At 42.1% G+C, this 17710-nt stretch overlaps 1 protein-coding gene, 1 long non-coding RNA gene and 2 pseudogenes across 8 annotated transcripts; 1 reads left to right on the forward strand and 3 right to left on the reverse strand.

The window, feature by feature from the left end:
• Positions 1-1815: 1815 nt before the first annotated feature.
• LOC127772150 (uncharacterized) lies at positions 1816-6195 on the reverse strand. Of its 7 annotated transcripts, none has more exons than XR_008017297.1 (7): positions 5940-6195; positions 5722-5835; positions 5530-5604; positions 5225-5331; positions 5006-5134; positions 3666-3872; positions 1816-3388 (listed from the first exon to the last, which is right to left on the reverse strand). It is a non-coding gene; the product is annotated as an uncharacterized LOC127772150 (long non-coding RNA). The 7 variants fall into 7 exon arrangements; XR_008017296.1 differs by having other exon boundaries at positions 5225-5414; XR_008017298.1 differs by having other exon boundaries at positions 5225-5414; positions 5686-5835; positions 6099-6194.
• LOC127772149 (G-type lectin S-receptor-like serine/threonine-protein kinase At2g19130) lies at positions 2382-5074 on the forward strand. The gene is made up of 2 exons (XM_052298138.1): positions 2382-4774; positions 4991-5074. Exons 1-2 carry the CDS (start codon positions 2382-2384, stop codon positions 4992-4994), a joined length of 2397 nt encoding a protein of 798 aa, XP_052154098.1. The 3' UTR covers positions 4995-5074.
• A 2410-nt stretch (positions 6196-8605) lies between the features above and the next one.
• On the reverse strand, positions 8606-11273 carry LOC127770834 (G-type lectin S-receptor-like serine/threonine-protein kinase At2g19130; annotated as a pseudogene).
• A 3642-nt stretch (positions 11274-14915) lies between these two features.
• Positions 14916-17272, reverse strand: LOC127770835 (G-type lectin S-receptor-like serine/threonine-protein kinase At2g19130; annotated as a pseudogene).
• Between the last annotated feature and the right edge of the window lie 438 nt (positions 17273-17710).

Genomic DNA, 17710 nt, shown 5'->3' on the forward strand with positions numbered 1-17710 from the left:
CTTATGCATCCTCATTCATTCAGTTCTTAAAGTGGCTGAAATCTGTATCGCCAGCCAACAAGTGATATGGTGTAGCAATTCTGAACTTGCCAACGACTTTGTGCGCTTAGCAGGCTGTTACAACTTACAGCTAGTAGCAACCACCATTTCAGGCTTTCAGCTGGCTTTGCCACGCCTCTCGCTATCCATTTGTTCAGAAGTCATAAACCTGTATATCAAAGAGCCTGTACAAGATCGTCGAGATCGGTCAGACAGCAAGCTGTCGCGTTTGGTTCTGGCCTTCCGGTGAATGATCGAATTATTATGTGCCAATTTCACAAGGAACATTTGTTTAATGGCCATGCTAATCATGATTATATTTTAAAGGTTAAACAGACGACGATTTCTCTCCGGATATCACTGTCACAGTGCCGCTGGACGCCAACTTTGTCTCCAGCTTTTTTTTTTTTTTTTTGAGAAGGGCATTTTTTTTACCCGGCCTCTACATCCAATCGGATATATGCGGTCATTTAAATTAGGATCTTAGCCCTACAAACAACCCAATCTGAAATTCACTTCTTATGGATATTTGAACTCAAAACCTTGGGGTACATTTAAATTAGGAACTTAGCCCCGCAAACAACCCAATCTGAAATTCACTCCTATGGAGATTTGAACTCAGGACCTTAGAGTACTACTCAGATCACTTTGTCTCTAGCTATTTGACCAGGTTATCTCTGAGCTCAACAGTCCAAAACATCGGCAATGATAAGATATTAATAAACATCTCAAATGATATAGAAGTCCAGGAAGACATGATTAATTTTAGTTTCCAAAGTTGAAAACAAACAGATGTTGAGCACAGATTTGGATCATTCGCCACTACGGTACAATTTGCGAGCTTTCAGATGTCGTCTGTGCCACTGTCAAAGTACTACCATTTACCAACAACTAGATCCAAATTCAACCCGGTCGATCATTGACAGAAATCACCCATACCTTGAGATTCTTTAATTCGCCGGCCGATACAGATGCTAAACACAAATTTGGATCATTCGTCACTAGCGCTACAAATTTCTGGTTTTCAGAAGTCATTTATGCCACTATTGAAGGGATTGAAGGGGGGGCGGCTAATAGGCGATCACCCCCCATCCCCCTATACACTATTCTTCCTTCCTCCTCCCCTTCTTCTCTTCCTACCACATCATAAATTTTTTAAAAAATAAAAAACACAGTGTTGAAAAAAATTATGTTAAAAAATTTGAATTCAAATTCAAATTTAAAACGGGTATGTAAACTTTTGACTTATAAACTTTGGGTCTATAAACTAATATTTGAATTTAAATTTGAATCGGGTATGTAAACTTTTGACTTATAAACTTTGGGTCTATAAACTTTAGTTGTATAAACTTTAGATGTATAAAATACTATATATATAAAAAATATTTGAATTCAAATTCAAATTTGAATCGGATATAATTCAAATTCAAATTTGAATCGGGTATGTAAACTTTTGACTTATAAACTTTGGGTCTATAAACTTTAGGTGTATAAACTTTAGATGTATAAAATACTATATATTAAAAATATTTGAATTCAAATTCAAATTTGAATCGGATATAATTCAAATTTGAATCGGGTATGTAAACTTTTGACTTATAAACTTTGGGTTTATAAACTTTAGGTGTATAAACTTTAGATATATAGAAATACTATATATAAAAAATATTTGAATTCAAATTCAAATTTGAATCGGATATATAAATTTTTGATTTATAAACTTTAGGTCTCTAAACTTTAGATGTGTAAACTTAATGTGTACAAACTTTAAGTGCATAAATTTACTAAAATAAAATAGTAATGCGGTGCCAAAAACGAAAACCAGGTGAAGGAGAGGGGGGCGCCCAGGGGTGATTGATCGCCCCTTAGCATTTCCCCTATTGAAGTACCATTTACCAACAACTGAGTCCAATTACAACCCGGTCGATTGACCATTTGATAGAAATCAGCCGTACTTTCGGATTCTTTAATTTGCCAGCCGACTAATTGGTCACAATGCCCTAAGAGTCGGTTATGTGTCTGTATCATGATGTAATTTTTTTTACTGCCATATATGCTAGGTCAGGCCAATGACCGCATCCTTCTTTCTGCCTTCAAATATGTTACCATCTGCCAAGTCTCAACGACCATACAAGCTTACTCACTTTCCCTCTTGCAGTGTGTTCTCTCGTATCCACACGCTCAAGCCGCAGTTGGCATCCTCTGTCATCCTTTTTTAGAGAAAATTGATTAAAACCTGGCCTCTACATCCAAACCGGATGTACGCAGCCAAGGCATCCTCTGTCATCTACCTCACCCAAGTGCCTTTGCAGCTGTGCTAGCTAGTTCTTGATTTGTTCACCATGGCTCTTCCCATCACTGTCCTGTTCCTCCTCTTCACACTGCACATTCCTGCATCCTGCAAGGTGACAGACACCATCTCAGCTGGGGAGACACTCGCCGGCAACGACAGGCTTGTCTCCAGCAACGGCAAGTTTGCGCTTGGCTTCTTCCCAACCAGCAGTAAGTCCTCCCACAATGCTTCAAACTGGTACCTGGGCATATGGTTCAACCAGGTGCCAAAGCTCACTCCAGCATGGGTTGCCAATGGAGATGAGCCTGTCACCGGCCCCACTTCACCGGAGGCCACAATCTCCGGTGACGGAAACCTTGTCATCTTAGATCAGGCCACAAAGTCCATCATCTGGTCAACCCAAGCTGACATCACAGCAAACACAACAATGGTCAAGCTATTGGATAATGGCAACCTTGTCCTGCAGAACACCTCAAATTCTTCGGTTGTCTTGTGGCAAAGCTTTGACTACCCAACAAATACCCATCTCGCCGGTGCAAAGCTAGGCCGGAACAAGGTCACTGGCTTAAACCGCCGTCTTGTTTCCAGGAAAAACTCTGTAGACCCAGCTTCTGGCATGTACAGTTACGAGCTAACTGACAACAATGGTTCTGCCAGGTTCATCCTTGCAGCTCTCAACTCCTCTATACCATACTGGTCTAGTGGAGAATGGAACGGACATTACTTTGGTTCCATACCAGAGATGACAGGTCAACGCTTAATTGATTTTACTTTTGTCAACAATGATGAAGAAGTGTACTTCACATATACCTTACTAGATAACGCAACGATCATGCGTTTTATGCTGGACATCTCTGGTCAGACCAAGATATTTTTGTGGGTGGAGCATGTGCAAGATTGGGTACCAATCTACACCAACCCAAAGCAGTGTGATGTGTATGGCATCTGTGGAGCTTTCACAGCCTGCGAAGAGAGCAAGCTTCCTATCTGCAAGTGTATGAAGGGCTTCTCTGTACGATCACCCAATGACTGGGAGCTAGATGATCGAACAGGCGGCTGTGTGAGAAATACTCCATTAGACTGTGGTATAAACAGAAACACCAGTATGCAAGACAGGTTCCACCCTATGCCGTGTGTTGGATTACCCAGTAATGGCCAAATCATAGAAGATGTTACAAGTGCAGGTGGATGTGCACAAGTTTGCCTGAGCAACTGCACTTGCACAGCATATTACTATGGTAATACTGGATGCTCTGTTTGGAATGATGAATTGATTAATGTGAAACAGCTAAAATGCGGTGATATTGCTAATACTGATGGAGCAACTCTTTACCTTCGCCTTGCTGCCAAAGAGGTGCAAAGTATAAAAAGCAGTGGACGATCAATAATCATTGGCGTTGCCGTCACTGCAAGTGTTGCTTCCTTTGCTTTGGCACTCTTCTTGATAGCGAAGATCCCAAGGAACAAGAGTTGGCTGCTTGGTCACAGAAGAAAGAATTTTCATAGTGGTAGTGGAGTTATTGCATTTAGACATGCTGATCTGCAACATGCAACAAAAAACTTTTCAGATAAGCTAGGGGCAGGTGGTTTTGGCTCAGTATTCAAAGGGCTTCTTAATGAGTCTACTGTCATAGCAGTAAAAAGGCTTGATGGTGCTCGTCAAGGAGAGAAGCAATTCAGAGCTGAAGTAGGATCAATTGGAATCATCCAACACATCAATTTAGTTAAACTAATTGGTTTCTGTTGTGAGGGTGATAGAAGATTGCTTGTCTATGAACACATGCCAAACCTCTCTCTTGATACCCATTTATTTCACAGTGACGCTACAGTCTTGAAATGGAGCATAAGGTATCAAATTGCTCTTGGAGTTGCTAGAGGACTAGCTTACCTTCATGATAGTTGCCAGGATTGCATTATACACTGTGACATTAAACCAGAGAACATACTTCTTGATGCATCATTTGTTCCAAAAATCGCAGATTTTGGGATGGCAAAGTTTCTGGGAAGGGAGTTTACTCAAGTTCTCACTACAATGCGAGGAACTATAGGGTATCTTGCACCTGAGTGGATTAGTGGTACAGTTATTACATCAAAGGTTGATGTCTACAGCTATGGAATGGTTTTGCTGGAAATCATCTCAGGAACGAGGAACTCAAGCAAAGAATTTGCAACTCGTGATGACTATGAATATTTCCCTGTGTTAGTGGCACATAAGCTGCTGGATGGTGATGCTGGGAGTTTGGTGGACCAAAATTTACATGGTGATGTTGATTTGGAGCAGGTAGAAAGAGCTTTCAGGGTTGCATGCTGGTGTATTCAAGATAATGAGCTTGATCGACCAACAATGAGTGAAGTTGTTCAATATCTCGAAGGTCTTCTTGAAGTTGGCATACCCCCAGTGCCACGACTACTTCAAGCTATTGCAGGCAACCCATACTCAAAGTGAGCACTAAGCAGAATTTGCTTATACAAACATCTTAAATTGAGAGCTTATCATAATCCCAAAAATATAAATATATATGCGGCTGAGAGACATGATAAGAGCATGATATTTTTCCATGACATCATTTTGTATAATATCATAAAAGAATATGACACATCAACATTCCATGCCAGCACTCCTAACTGCATCTTTTTTTTTTTTTGTTATATGTGCAGGTAGTTGATGGGTACCTGAACCAAGCTTCAGAAGAGGCAGGCCAACTGTAAGATACAATAGAGCACCGTGCAACTCATTCTTGACACGAAAGTAGCTCTGATTGAATCCTGGGGCTTCCCTTCAGTAGTTGCCTGGAGTCTGATCTGTCAAAATAAAAGCAGTGATGATTTGATAATCCAAGTCTCCTGCAGAAACCAAAGTCCTCTGCTAATCTGTGGCACAGCTTTGAGCACCTGATAAGTAAATTTCTCGCCGGTACAAAGATTATTTAGAACAAGCTTGCCGGTATAAACTGCTGTCTAATTGTGTTGTTCCCAGTAAGAATTTGTCAACCTTGTACCTGGAACATATTATGAGTAAGGTCATCCCCAAACAACTGAAATCTCCCCAGCCAAACTTGGTTTTTTACTGAACCAAGACACACTGCTTGAACAAGAAGGGATCGATCAATAGCTCAATTTGATGCAAACCATGTTATGTCAATAGCACCAAACTGTACATTTAGCATCAATGAAAGAGGATAGCACTTCAAATATACCTAATGAGACGAGATAACAGCTGTGCATCATTTACTGGATTCTTCTTGTGCAATGGAGATTAAGACCTCAGGAGACTGCATAATAATTATGCCAACCCAAAATATTTGTGAGATGTCTTCTGGTCCTCCAACAAACAGAAGAATGGAGATTAAGACCTCACGAGACTGCATAATAATGTATTAAATGCCAACCCAAAATATTTGTGAGATGTCTTCTGGTCCTCCAACAAACAGAAGCGGCAATCAGAATCAGTCTTCGGTATTTGGAACACATCACCCCCAAAAGAATCTTTCTTCGTCGTTACTCTGATCAGCCAAAAAATACTTGCATCAACGTTATGTAACTGTAGACTTGAAAATTGAAATGTACAAACTGCTAAGTGAGAGATGAACTCTAAATCCCCATTAACCTTTGTCTCCCGCGCCAATTTCTACCGGAACCCTAGTCCATTCCAAGCGAAACGAGGATCAAACAATTCGTCTCGCTTTGGCGACGCTCGCGGGGGCACTGGGAAAGGATCTCCCAAATCGTAGAGGATGTATGTAGGGGCGACGAAGAAAACCCATACCTTGTCTCTGCCGGCGACGCCGGTGGCGGCGACCGGCGAGGTCGGCGGCGGCTGGCCGCCCCAAGGAGGCGACGAGAGAGAGAGAGAGAGGGGCGCATCGCTGGGCTGGGCTGGGCTGCACTGATGCGGCCACTGCAACAAAGCGTGGGCCTTGAGCGCAGAAATTCGCCTGGAAGGGCATATGGGCCGGGTCGGTGCCGATGGCCTCTTACCGCGTTTCATTTGGGCCGCACCGCTCGTAGGCGTCGTGGGCGAGACCGCGAGAGGACGCCGCCACGACGGAACCTCGGGGCGGCGAGCGGCCGCCGCCGCCGCCATTCTCAACGGAGCGGCGGCGGGGGATCTCTCTCTCTCTCTCTCCCCGTGGTAAGGTCTCGTCTTCCTACGCCTTTTGGCCTCTGCTCTTCTACGTTTTGGGGGGGATAACATCTCGTCGGATACATCTCCTGATCTCCCTTTCGCCGCAAAAGCTGAAGATTCCGGTAGAAATCAGCGCACTGGGGGGAACACAGATATTTGGGGATGCCACCTTCCCTGCGTTTATCTGCACGCGTAGTAGCTTACCTGTACTCCTGTTGGATTATGGGTGCTGCACCTCGAAGGTCGACCAATTTCGTGCTGCGTTAGGTTGTGGAAGAACTGCTACTATCAGTAGGAATGTATGTAGGATAGATATCGTTTCAATCTTTGTGGTTGGTTTTTGGTACCGTACAACTGCACAATACATTATCCAATCCTGTGAAGTGAGGTGTTCATTCCAGCCAGATGGGTGTAATCTTGATTTGACAAGAGGCACCCAGTAAAAATGATGCAGAACTGTGGGAAAAATATCATAGGGATTATACCTGTCCAGTAAATGCTGTGAATATAGGTGCTGAAAAATCGATTATACCTACCCAGTAAATCGATTGTGGGTATAGCGGTGGCCACTGAGAGTTAGTTTTGGTAATTTATTTGATATTTGCAACAAGCAAAGATATCCTAGTGGCTGAAATTCTATAGAGAGGTATTAGCTGCTTAACTTTTAGAAGATATTTTGGGAGTGACGAGATGAATGCATAGCAGGGATTGAGAATGGTAGCAAAGATGACAACTCAACAGGATGGAGTAGATACCCTGACATGGGCACTGGAGAAGAACAATGGCTACTCATCCAGGTTCCCGTACGCTTTGACTCTTAGGGGAGTAAATTATAGTAAAGGGATGGTAATTATATAGCTCCTTGCCCTCAAAATGTTAAATACTTTCTGCGGATCACTAGTAGAGATAGAATTCAGTCTGCTGTACAATTGAAAAAAAAAAAGAAATTAGGAGGGTTCAGAACATTGCATGCTATGCAATGTGCTGGAGGATTCACAACATATTATTATCTTCAGTTGCTCTGTAGTAAATGGTGTGTTATTAGCGATGCTTTGGGTGGCAAAGTTCTCCTTTCTCTTTTGATCATTTCTTTCACCTTGTTATTGGGAGAGCTGGGCGTAAAAGAAATAGAATTCTTGTATGTGTGCTGGCTGTTAGTTGGCAGTTGTGGTTAGTCAGGAATGGCGTTGTGTTTAGAGAGAAAGTTGTACATTCACCCCTAATAATTGTTTTTGGAATTCTGTTCCTTATGCAATGGAAGATCTTACTGAATCCATCTGAAGCAGAAGAAATGGAAGCTCTGATCATGATGATCCAAGGCACTGGACAAAATTTGAGGACTATCAAGATCTGGAGTGGGTTTACATCAGTCTTTGGTGAAAGTTTCTTTGTGGTTGTCACTTTAGCCTTAGTCAGGTCTTTTGTGATGTCTATAATGTAGCTTTGAGCATGCAGGTGCTTTGGGGAAGGAGTATATCTGCTTCTGGGCGATGTCGGTGCCCTGTGCTGTATGGACAAGCTGGAGCCCCCAGCAGTAAACCTGTAAAGACTCTCATGGTTTCGAAAAATCAGGGCATTTTCAGCCTTTCCTGTACAATATATATAGCAGCAGCAGTTCTATTCTTCTATTATGTTCTGTTATTTACTCACCTTGGCACTTACCTTCATCAGATCAATAACCAGTTAAGTTTTGATGGAAACTGATGCAGTATACAGGTTGCCTCTGGCGGATGGAATGGCCTATAAATCGCAACTATCAGCAGCAACAATAACTGTAGATGAAGAACATAAGACAATCAAACACGCTCATCCATTATCAGCCTTCAGTGATTGGTAACCACAGTACGGTACGCCACAGCTTGAATTCTTTGCAGTTCAGGTAGGTGGTGTTACAACTTATGAGCTACTCCATCTTGCAAAGTTCTTGTGTTGTAGTTTTAGAATGTGGCTACCCGTGAAAAAACAAGTTGCAGGTTAGCAGCCAGGCTTCTCCCTTTTGTTTGCCAGTGAACAATTTTGCCTCGGATGTATAGGCCACATATAGTCCATGTTTGCATAACATGAGCAGAATTGTCAGGCTGTCACAATCCACTATCAACTGACAAGGCAATCACCCCTGTATTTCTAAAACATCTCAATTGGCAACATGAAAAGTGTATACGGTACACTAATACCTAAATATCCTACATAGACACCAACTATAATTTGTTAATAAGGCTGGCACGATCTCCTTCTTGGGTACAGAGATATCAATTACATGTTACGGTACTGAGTTTATTTAATATAAGACATGATCTCCTAGAGATCTTACATGTTATACCTAGTTTTCTTAAAAGGCAAGATGAGTTATAATGTTCTGATAGACAACTGGAAATTGCAAATCAACATACAGATTTATAGTGAATCAAAATATTGTGGTGTCACTGGATGTGAGCCTCCTGTGATAGCATTTAGTAGTCTTGACAATGGAGGCATGTCGAGTTCAAGTAGACCCTCAAGAGACTGTACCACCTTACCCATTGTTGGTCGATCAAATTCGTTATCTTGAATACACCAGCATGAAATTTTGCAAGCTCTTTCAACCTCAACGAGGTTCACACCGCCGTCCAAACTGGCATCCACAAGACTTCCAATGTCTCCATCAAGAAGCTTGCGTGCAGCTTGCATGGGAAAAAAGAATGAATAATCACCATCCCTGAAATTTTCATGACTTGAGTTCCTCCTTCCTGATATGATCTCAAACAAAACCATCCCGTAGCTGTAAACATCTACTTTTGATGTAACAACTGTTCCACTAATCCATTCAGGAGCCAGATATCCAATAGTTCCTCTCATTGTAGTCATAGCACGGCTAAATTCTCTCCCCAAAATCTTCGCCATTCCAAAATCTGCAATTTTAGGCACATAAGATGCATCCAGAAGTATATTCTCTGGCTTGATGTCACAATGTATGATGCAATCCCGACAACTAGTATGCAAGTAGGCAAGGCCTCTGGCAACTCCAATGGCTATTTGATATCTAGTAGTCCAATCCAAAACTATATCATTAGCCTTGAATAAACACACATCAAGGGAGCTGTTTGGCATGTATTCATACGCAAGTAACCTATTATCACCTTTGCAACAAAACCCGACCAATTTAACTAAGTTAATATGCTGGATGATTCCAATTGAATTCACTTCAGCCCTGAACTGCTTCTCTCCTTGACGGGCACCATCAAGCCTTTTCACTGCTATGGTAGAGTCGCTTAGGTAGCCCTTAAATACAGAACCAAAACTGCCTCCCCCCAACTTCTCAGAAAAGTTTTTAGTTGCTCGTTGCAAATCAATATATCTAAATGCAATGATCCCAACGCCAACCTCAGGCTTTTCCAGTGTGAGAGTAAACCATTTCCCTTTCCTTCTCCAAACTATCAGTAGAGGGATAATCAAAAGCAAAGCGCCACCAGTGCTTGCACCAATGGCAACGCCAGTTATTTTTCCACTCTTCTTCATTTCTAAACTTTGCAACTCTCTTGCAGCAAGGCGAATGTAAAGAACTCCCCCATTTCCATCAGAAGAAGAATCAGATAGTTGCTTTACATTGTACAACTCATCATGCCAAACAGAGCAGCCACCTTTCCCATAGGAATATGCAGTACAGGAGCAGTTGCTCAAGCATGCCTGTGAGCATTCATCTGCACTGGTTGCAACATTCACGTTTTCGGCTGTGTGAGGCAACCTAATGCTTTGCACAGGGTAGAATTTATCTGTGAGGCCTGTCCTGTCCGTTCTACTTCCACAACTTAACGGAGTATTCCTGAAGCACCCTCCTGTTCGATCGTCAAGCTCCCAGTCCTTTGGTGATCTTACAGAGAAGCCCTTCATACAGTTGCAGAACGGATCCTTATTGTCGTCGCAGATTGTGAATGGTCCACAGATTGCATATACATCTCAGTGAACTTCAGGCTGCCTGTAATAGATCAACCACTCCTGCGATTCCTCCAACCACGTGGCCACCAAACCTCTACCGAAGACATCTATTCCGGCATGCATGATCGCTGTCTCATTATCCCAGGTGTATATGAAGTAAGCCTCTTGGTCATTGTGGACAAATGTGAAATTTGGCATGAGAGTGCCTGTCATCTCCGGTGTTAGGCCAAAATATCGGCTGTTCCACTGTCCGCTGGACCAATACGCTATGGTTGAGTTCCATAGCAGATGACCATCCCCATTGAGCCCTAACTCCAAGGAGTATATACCAGGAGCTTGATCAATCGAGTTCTTCCTAGAAACAAGACGACGGTTCAGGCCGGTGACCTTGTCCCACCCAATCTTCGCACCGGGGAAAAGTGTATCTGTTGGGTAGTCGAAGCTCTGCCAGAAGATTATGGATGAATTTGAGGAGCTTCGTAGGACAAGGTTCCCATTGTTCAACAGTATGGCAATGGTGTCCTTGGTAGTGATGTTGGCATGGGTGGACCATATGATGGACTTGGTGGTATGATCCAACATGGCCAAGTTTCCATCACTGGATATTGCGAGCTCCGGTGAAGTGGGGTCCACCACCGGGTTATTGCCGTTGGCGGTCCACAGTGGGGTTAGCTTGGGGACCTTGTTGAACCATATGCCAAGGTAGGAATTGTGGTTGGTGTAGGACTCATTGCCTGGCTTGTAGAAGCCGAGCGCGAACTTGCTGTTGTTGGAGACGAGCCTGTCGCTGCTGACGAGTGCACGGCCGGGAGACACAGTGTCCGTGGCGGTAGAGCTTGTCGGAGTCCGTAGGTAGAGGAGGATGAGGAGGAAGCCCAGAAGGACATGATGAAGGAGAGGCATGACGAAGCAGATGATGAACAAGGGGAAGGCGTGGTGGAGAACTGAGGGAGGAACTAATGGGATTGAAGCTTAGCTCACGCGCAGTGATCCTGCAAGCAGGCTCAGATGGTGTTTAGAAATCAGACCAGCGATTAGTTCTGCCAGCAGGTTCAGTCCTTGTCAACTGACGATGTTGTGTTTAGCCTGAAACAAGCCTCGAGAAATATGATAAGGTTATCTGAATAATTGATCTTCTTATCTTGGTCAGACCTCAACGCTGGAGCGTTTGGACTCGGAAATGATCCTTGCCAACTATTCCAGACAGAAAAGGTTGTTTTATGCCTCTGCCATCAACACGCAGGTGAGTAGGTTTATATTCTTCTAAGTGAATTCCTTTTTAAACCTTGCAAGGCACAGCAAGTTCATTCCAAGTACCAATGCAGTGGACTCTACTTTGTTCCATTTTCCTTTCCTGGTCGAGCAAGAAATGGTTTCGGGTCCAAATGAAAACTTCAGCTTGTAGACAAAATTTTGTCCAGTTTCCAGTGTGGCACACGAGATCAAATCTGACATTCCTTCTCCAAAATCAAATCAGTCTCATGTTGAGCACAGGATGCAAGATGTCAAACTTTTATGAACAAGCTAACTGAGCAAGTATGGAAGAAGCTAATATATCCGGTAGAACTCCTACCGCCTACTGTTCAAAAAAAAAAAAAGCTAGCTGAGCAAGTATGGAAGAAGCTAAACTTTCATGAACAAGCTATCCGCAGAAAGGACATCCTGCAATTTGTGGAGCATACGATGACAGTAGTGCCTGCTAACCTAAAATCAGACTGGCTAGTCTGTTTTGCTGCTTGCTCTCACAGCTTATGGAAGGCGCGCAATCACCAAACATTTCAGCAAAAGAGCTACGACGACCGGGGAAATACTGCATCAAATCATAGATTGTCTGGAATTATGGGAGCACCGAATCAACCTCCATCACCGAGCTGCAATTCAAAACTGGGGGTGTCCAGATTGCGATGACCTTCTCATTTTCCTTCTTATTTCACCTTTTGATTTTTCTCTGCCATATTTTATACTTACTGTATTTAATTTTCTATTCTCTTCTTCCTTTTCTTCCTCTTTTATCCTTCTATCCTTATTTCTATCCCCTTTTTCTGATTTTCTTGACATTGTACCATTTTGACTCACTATTAATACAATGGTTATAAGGTAAGAGTCTCTCTACCTTTTTATGCGTCAAAAAAACTACCGTTATCCGTCAAAAAAAATGTCAACACGCTCAGTGTGTGGCTGTATGTCTGTATGTGACTACTTCATCTATCTCATAAAAAATCAACTTCTAATTCCATCCGTTTCATAAAAAATCAATTATTGGCTATGAATCTGAACATGGTCAGAAGTTAGTTTTTTTTTAAGAACAAAGGGAACATGTGTTAATGCTGGAATAGCGTAAATCTCTTCTTGGTCATACCAAAGCGTGTTGCAAAACATTCAGTTGGACTTGGACAGCGGAATTAATGGAGGCAAAAATGATTAACACATTAACTATATTATCATGCCAAATCGGTGCGTAAATCATGGTATGGGACTATGAGTACTCGAAGGCGTGGCACTGACCACCAGATTTCCTTGGATCGCCATGTGTACCAGGAGTGCTTACCTATGAGCTCAGCTTACCATAATAGTGTCATTAAGTATATTTCACCCAGTTTGACCTTTTCTCCGCGCAATCATCGGCTGAACAGATGGAAAGCACGCACGAATACGATGGCATTTGGCAGATTGGAAATTGGCAACATATTCTATGCACACAGGCCCTCACGTGTACACATGTGCACACCAACTAAAAAATGTCACCAAAAAATTTAAAAAAAATCATACACATACTTTCAATTATATTACACCTAGGGTTAAAATCTTAACGTCAAATTCATTATATTTTAGCCGTAACAAAAAAAAAACAAAAAATCTGACAGTTTTAAGGTTGCAATTTTGTCAGAATTTTATCTTTTTTGTTATTCTCTATGTAGAATAAATTTGAAGATGCGACTTTGCACGTAGATGTAATACTATTGAAAATACATATATGAATTTTCCTATAATTTTTTGTGATAATTTTTAGTAATCTATATTTATACACTCTAACACTCACGAAGAAAAGAAAAGAGATGATACATATGCTACTCTTTACCATTTGTTAAACTGGTTATTGGTTAAGATTAGTTAATACACACGCACTGTGCAGTCCTAACCCTCACGAATACGATGGCCTTTTGGGCTTTGGCAGATTGAAAGGCTTCTCGTGATCATTTTTTAAAAAATTTTATATTTACTTTTTAAAGATTTACAAAATAAATTTTCGTTTCAAAGTTTATATAAATATTACTCCTCTCGCCCTATGATAGGACGGGACATATAAATTTTCATGGTGAACCTCATGCATCAACAAACTTTACGTCATGGTAATTTTGCAGACATCCCGCATGAACTTTACGTCATGGTAATTTTACAGACATCCCGCATGAACTTTACGTCATGGTAATTTTGCAGACATCCCTCTCATGCGGGGTGCCACGTCACATGTATTGTTCTATCATATGGTGATTTATATCTCCCTCCCTATTGTTGGAGGAGTATATTTTTGTAAAACTTTGAAACTGTAGTTTATTTTTTAAATCTTTGAAAAATAAAAAGTAAATATAAAAGAAAAAGATATCCTCGTGGTCTCCAGATTCTCCACAGCAGGAAGAGCCACGAAGCGTTGGGCTGCGAGCGCAGAAATTTGCTTGGGAAGGGGAGATGGGCCGGCCCGGTGTTGATGACGTGACTTTCATTTGGGCTGCACCGCTCGTCGGCGTCGTGGGCGATGGAACCTCGGGGCGGCGAGCCGCCGCCGGAGATGACCGGACTCACGGCGGCGGCGGGGGATCTCTCTCTCTCTCTCTCTCTCTCTCTCTCTCTCCCAGTGGTAAGGTCTCGTCGTCTTACGCCTTTTGGTCCCTCTGTTCTTGTACGTTTTGGGGATCAACATCTCGTCGAATATATATCTCCGTGTGTGCCTGCAAAAAAAAAAAAAAAAAAAAAAAAACTGAAGATTCCGGTAGAAATCAGCGCAGATATTTGGGGGGATGCAACCTGCCCTGCATTTGATTGCGCGCATCCACCATCTCCCACCTTAGCCGGCGTCAGTCACCTGGCAAGAGCTAGTAGGGTAGTAGCTTACCTGGGATTTTTGCTACATCGTTCCAATCTTTATGGTTGGTACAGGACATTATCCAATCCAGTGAGGTCTCCAGCCAGATGGGTGGTTAGTAGTCTTGATTTGGCAAGATGCATCCAGTAGATGATGCAGAACTGTGGGACAAAAAAATATCATAGGGATTATACCTATCCGGTAAATGATGCGGATATAGTTGTTGAAAAATCGAAACCAGTAATTAGACCGCTTGGTTGAAAAGCCTAGGGGGCTGAGCTTCAAAAGAATATGGGAAAGGGAAGTCGTAGGCTTAAACATTGCTATATACTAAGCAATGGTACCTGCTGTGTTGATTTCACTAATTGACATTTCAATATAGATCCACAATGAAGCTTACATTTACGTCTGACAATCTTATGCACAAGAAAGGTAAAAATAACCCTATCAGCGATTAAATAGAATCATTTGATTGTGAAAATATTATCTGCAATAGAACAAGAGCTTCCTGCAATATCTTGTAGTAGTCTTGGCATTGGAGGTGTGTCAAGTTCAAATATTCCCTCGAGAATTTGAACCACTTCACCCATAGTAGGTCGGTCGAACTCATTATCTTGAATACACCAACAAGCAACCTTACAAACTCTCTCAACCTCTCTTAAGTTGGCGTCGCAATGTAAGTTGGGATCTACCAAGCTTTCTACATCTCCCTCCAGAAGCTTACGCGTGACTTTCACTGGGAAATAAACTTCTTTGTCACCACCAGTGGTACATCCTCCATTTGAATTCCTCCTTCCTGAAACAATTTCCAACAAAACCATCCCATAGCTATAAACATCAACTTTTGGTGTGATAGGCACTCCACTAATCCATTCAGGTGCAAGATATCCTATAGTTTCTCTCATTGTAGTCAAAACTCGACTAAAATCTCTTCCTAGAAACTTTGCCTTCCAAAGTCTGCAATTTTGGGAGTGAATGATTCACTGAGAAGTATGTTTTGAGGTTTAACATCACAGTGTATAATGCAGTCGCGGCAGCTGTCATGCAAATAAGATAGTCCTCTAGCAACTCCAATATCTATTTGATACCTAGTATCCCAATTCAAAATTTTAGTATCAGTTGGGAATAGATGAACATCAAGGGAGCGATTTGGCATATGTTCATAAACAAGCAGTTTGCTATCATTGTTGCAACAGAAGCCAATTACTTTTATTAAATTTATATGTTGGATTAGTCCAATCGAGCTCACTTCTGCTCTGAATTGTTTTTCTCCTTGATGTGCACCAGCAAGCTTTTTCACTGCTATAGTTCTTGAGTCATGGAGAAATCCCTTGAATACAGAACCAAACCCACCTTCCCCCAGCTTTTCTGAGAAGTTTTTAGTCGCATGCTGCAGATCAAAATATCTAAACGCAACAATTCCACTCTCACCTTCAACATTGTTTGATGTGCAATTATACCTCTTCCTTTTATTCCACCAAATCACTAGTGCGATTGCCAGCATAAACAGAGCAGCGAAGCTTAGACCAAGGGCAATTGCAATGATCAATCCTCTTGTGTTCTTTTTCTGGCTTTGCTCCTCTCTTGAAGCAAGGCGAATGTAAAGGGTCCCTCCATTAGTATCAGTTATGCCATCACACTGCTGCTGTTTTACATCGAACAACTCACCATGCCAGACCAAGCAGCCACCATTGCCATAAGAATATGCAGTGCAAGAGCAATTACTTAGGCAAACTAGGGCACATTTATCTGCATTTGTAGCAGCTTCAATGCTGTAGCCATTTTGAGGCAATCTAACACGACATAGAATGGAATTTGTCAGTCAAACTTGATGTGGTTTTGTTGCTAGCACAGTCTAATGGAGTATTTCTCATGCACCCATCTGTCCAATCATCTAAATCCCAATCCTTTGGTGATTTTATGGAGAAACCTTTCATGCACTTGCAGAACCGAAGTTCATTATTGTTACAGATTGTGAAAGGTCCACAAACAGCAAATGCATCACATTGAACTTTGGGTTGTGCAAAGGTCATTACCCAATCTTGTGAGCCCTCAAGCCAAACAAATCTCTTTGTTCGACCTGAGACATCCAAGAAATGATGGAAAACCACTGTCTCATATAGTAAGTTATATGTGAAGTACTTCTCTTGATCATTGTTGACAAATGTAAAATTTACTATAAAGGGTTCTGCCATCTCTGGAACTGAGGGAAAGTATTGGCCATTCCATACACCACTCGTCAAATATGGTGTGGACGAGTTCAACAGTGTAAAGATGTATTGATTCGCACCACCTGGATCTAACTCAACACTGTATTTGCCAGGAGCTAGGTCAATTGAATTCTTCCTAGAAACCAGACGGCTATTGAGACCATTGATCTTGTTCCAACCAAGTTTTGCGCCAGGGAGGAAAGTATGTGTTGGGTAGTCAAAGCTTTGCCACAACGCATCAGATGAATTCAATAAATTATGTAGGACGAGGTTTCCGCTGTTCAATAACATGGCAACGGTGTTGTTAGTTGTGATATTTATTTAGGTAGACCAAACGATGGATCTGATGGATCGATCTAAGATGACAAGTCCTCCATCGCTAGAGATTGTGAGCTCTGAATTGTTGGGTTGTCTGTGACTGGGTTATCACCGTTTTCCACCCATACTGGAGTTAGCTTGGGGATTTTGTTGTACCATATGCCTAGGTACCAATTTAGGGTGTTATGAGAGGACTTACTGCCAGTGTGGAAGAAGCCGAGAGCGAACTTACCGTTGTTGGATACAAGCTTGTCGTTTCCAAAGAGCGCTTGCCCAGGTGTCATGGTGTCCATGGCAGCACAAGATGCAAAGATGTGCAGTGACAAGAGTAATAATCCAAGAAGGGTGAGGGCGAGAGGCATTCTGAACGAGTGGGAGGAGCTAGCATAGCAAAGAAATTGGGATGGATGCAGAGTGTTGGTTAGGAATGAGAACTGCACAGCCAACAGCTCTCCCCTTCATATTTTTGTTTGTGCTCAGTTTGCCTGGGATGCCAATTTTAGACTCCATTACCTGCTACAAATGGGTAAGTTCGGTCAATGAATCTGTTCGTTTGTCACCTGTATGACTACGTAACTATGCATGCTGCACAACAGAGAGAAAAAACCATCATTTTCATATAATCGTAGTGATCAATTTATAACTAACCACTGCACTTTATTTTTTTTCAGAGATCGTTTTCTTGTCCTGTCAGCCATGGGAGCCATGAAGTAGCTCTGGCCTCAAATGTG

This window comes from Oryza glaberrima, chromosome 4 (assembly GCF_000147395.1).
Source record: "Oryza glaberrima chromosome 4, OglaRS2, whole genome shotgun sequence".
NCBI lineage: Eukaryota > Viridiplantae > Streptophyta > Magnoliopsida > Poales > Poaceae > Oryza > Oryza glaberrima.

Bases quoted from the DNA above. Each gene is read 5' to 3' on its own strand.
- LOC127772149 (XM_052298138.1), top strand. From the start codon at position 2,382: ATGGCTCTTCCCATCACTGTCCTGTTCCTCCTCTTCACACTGCACATT.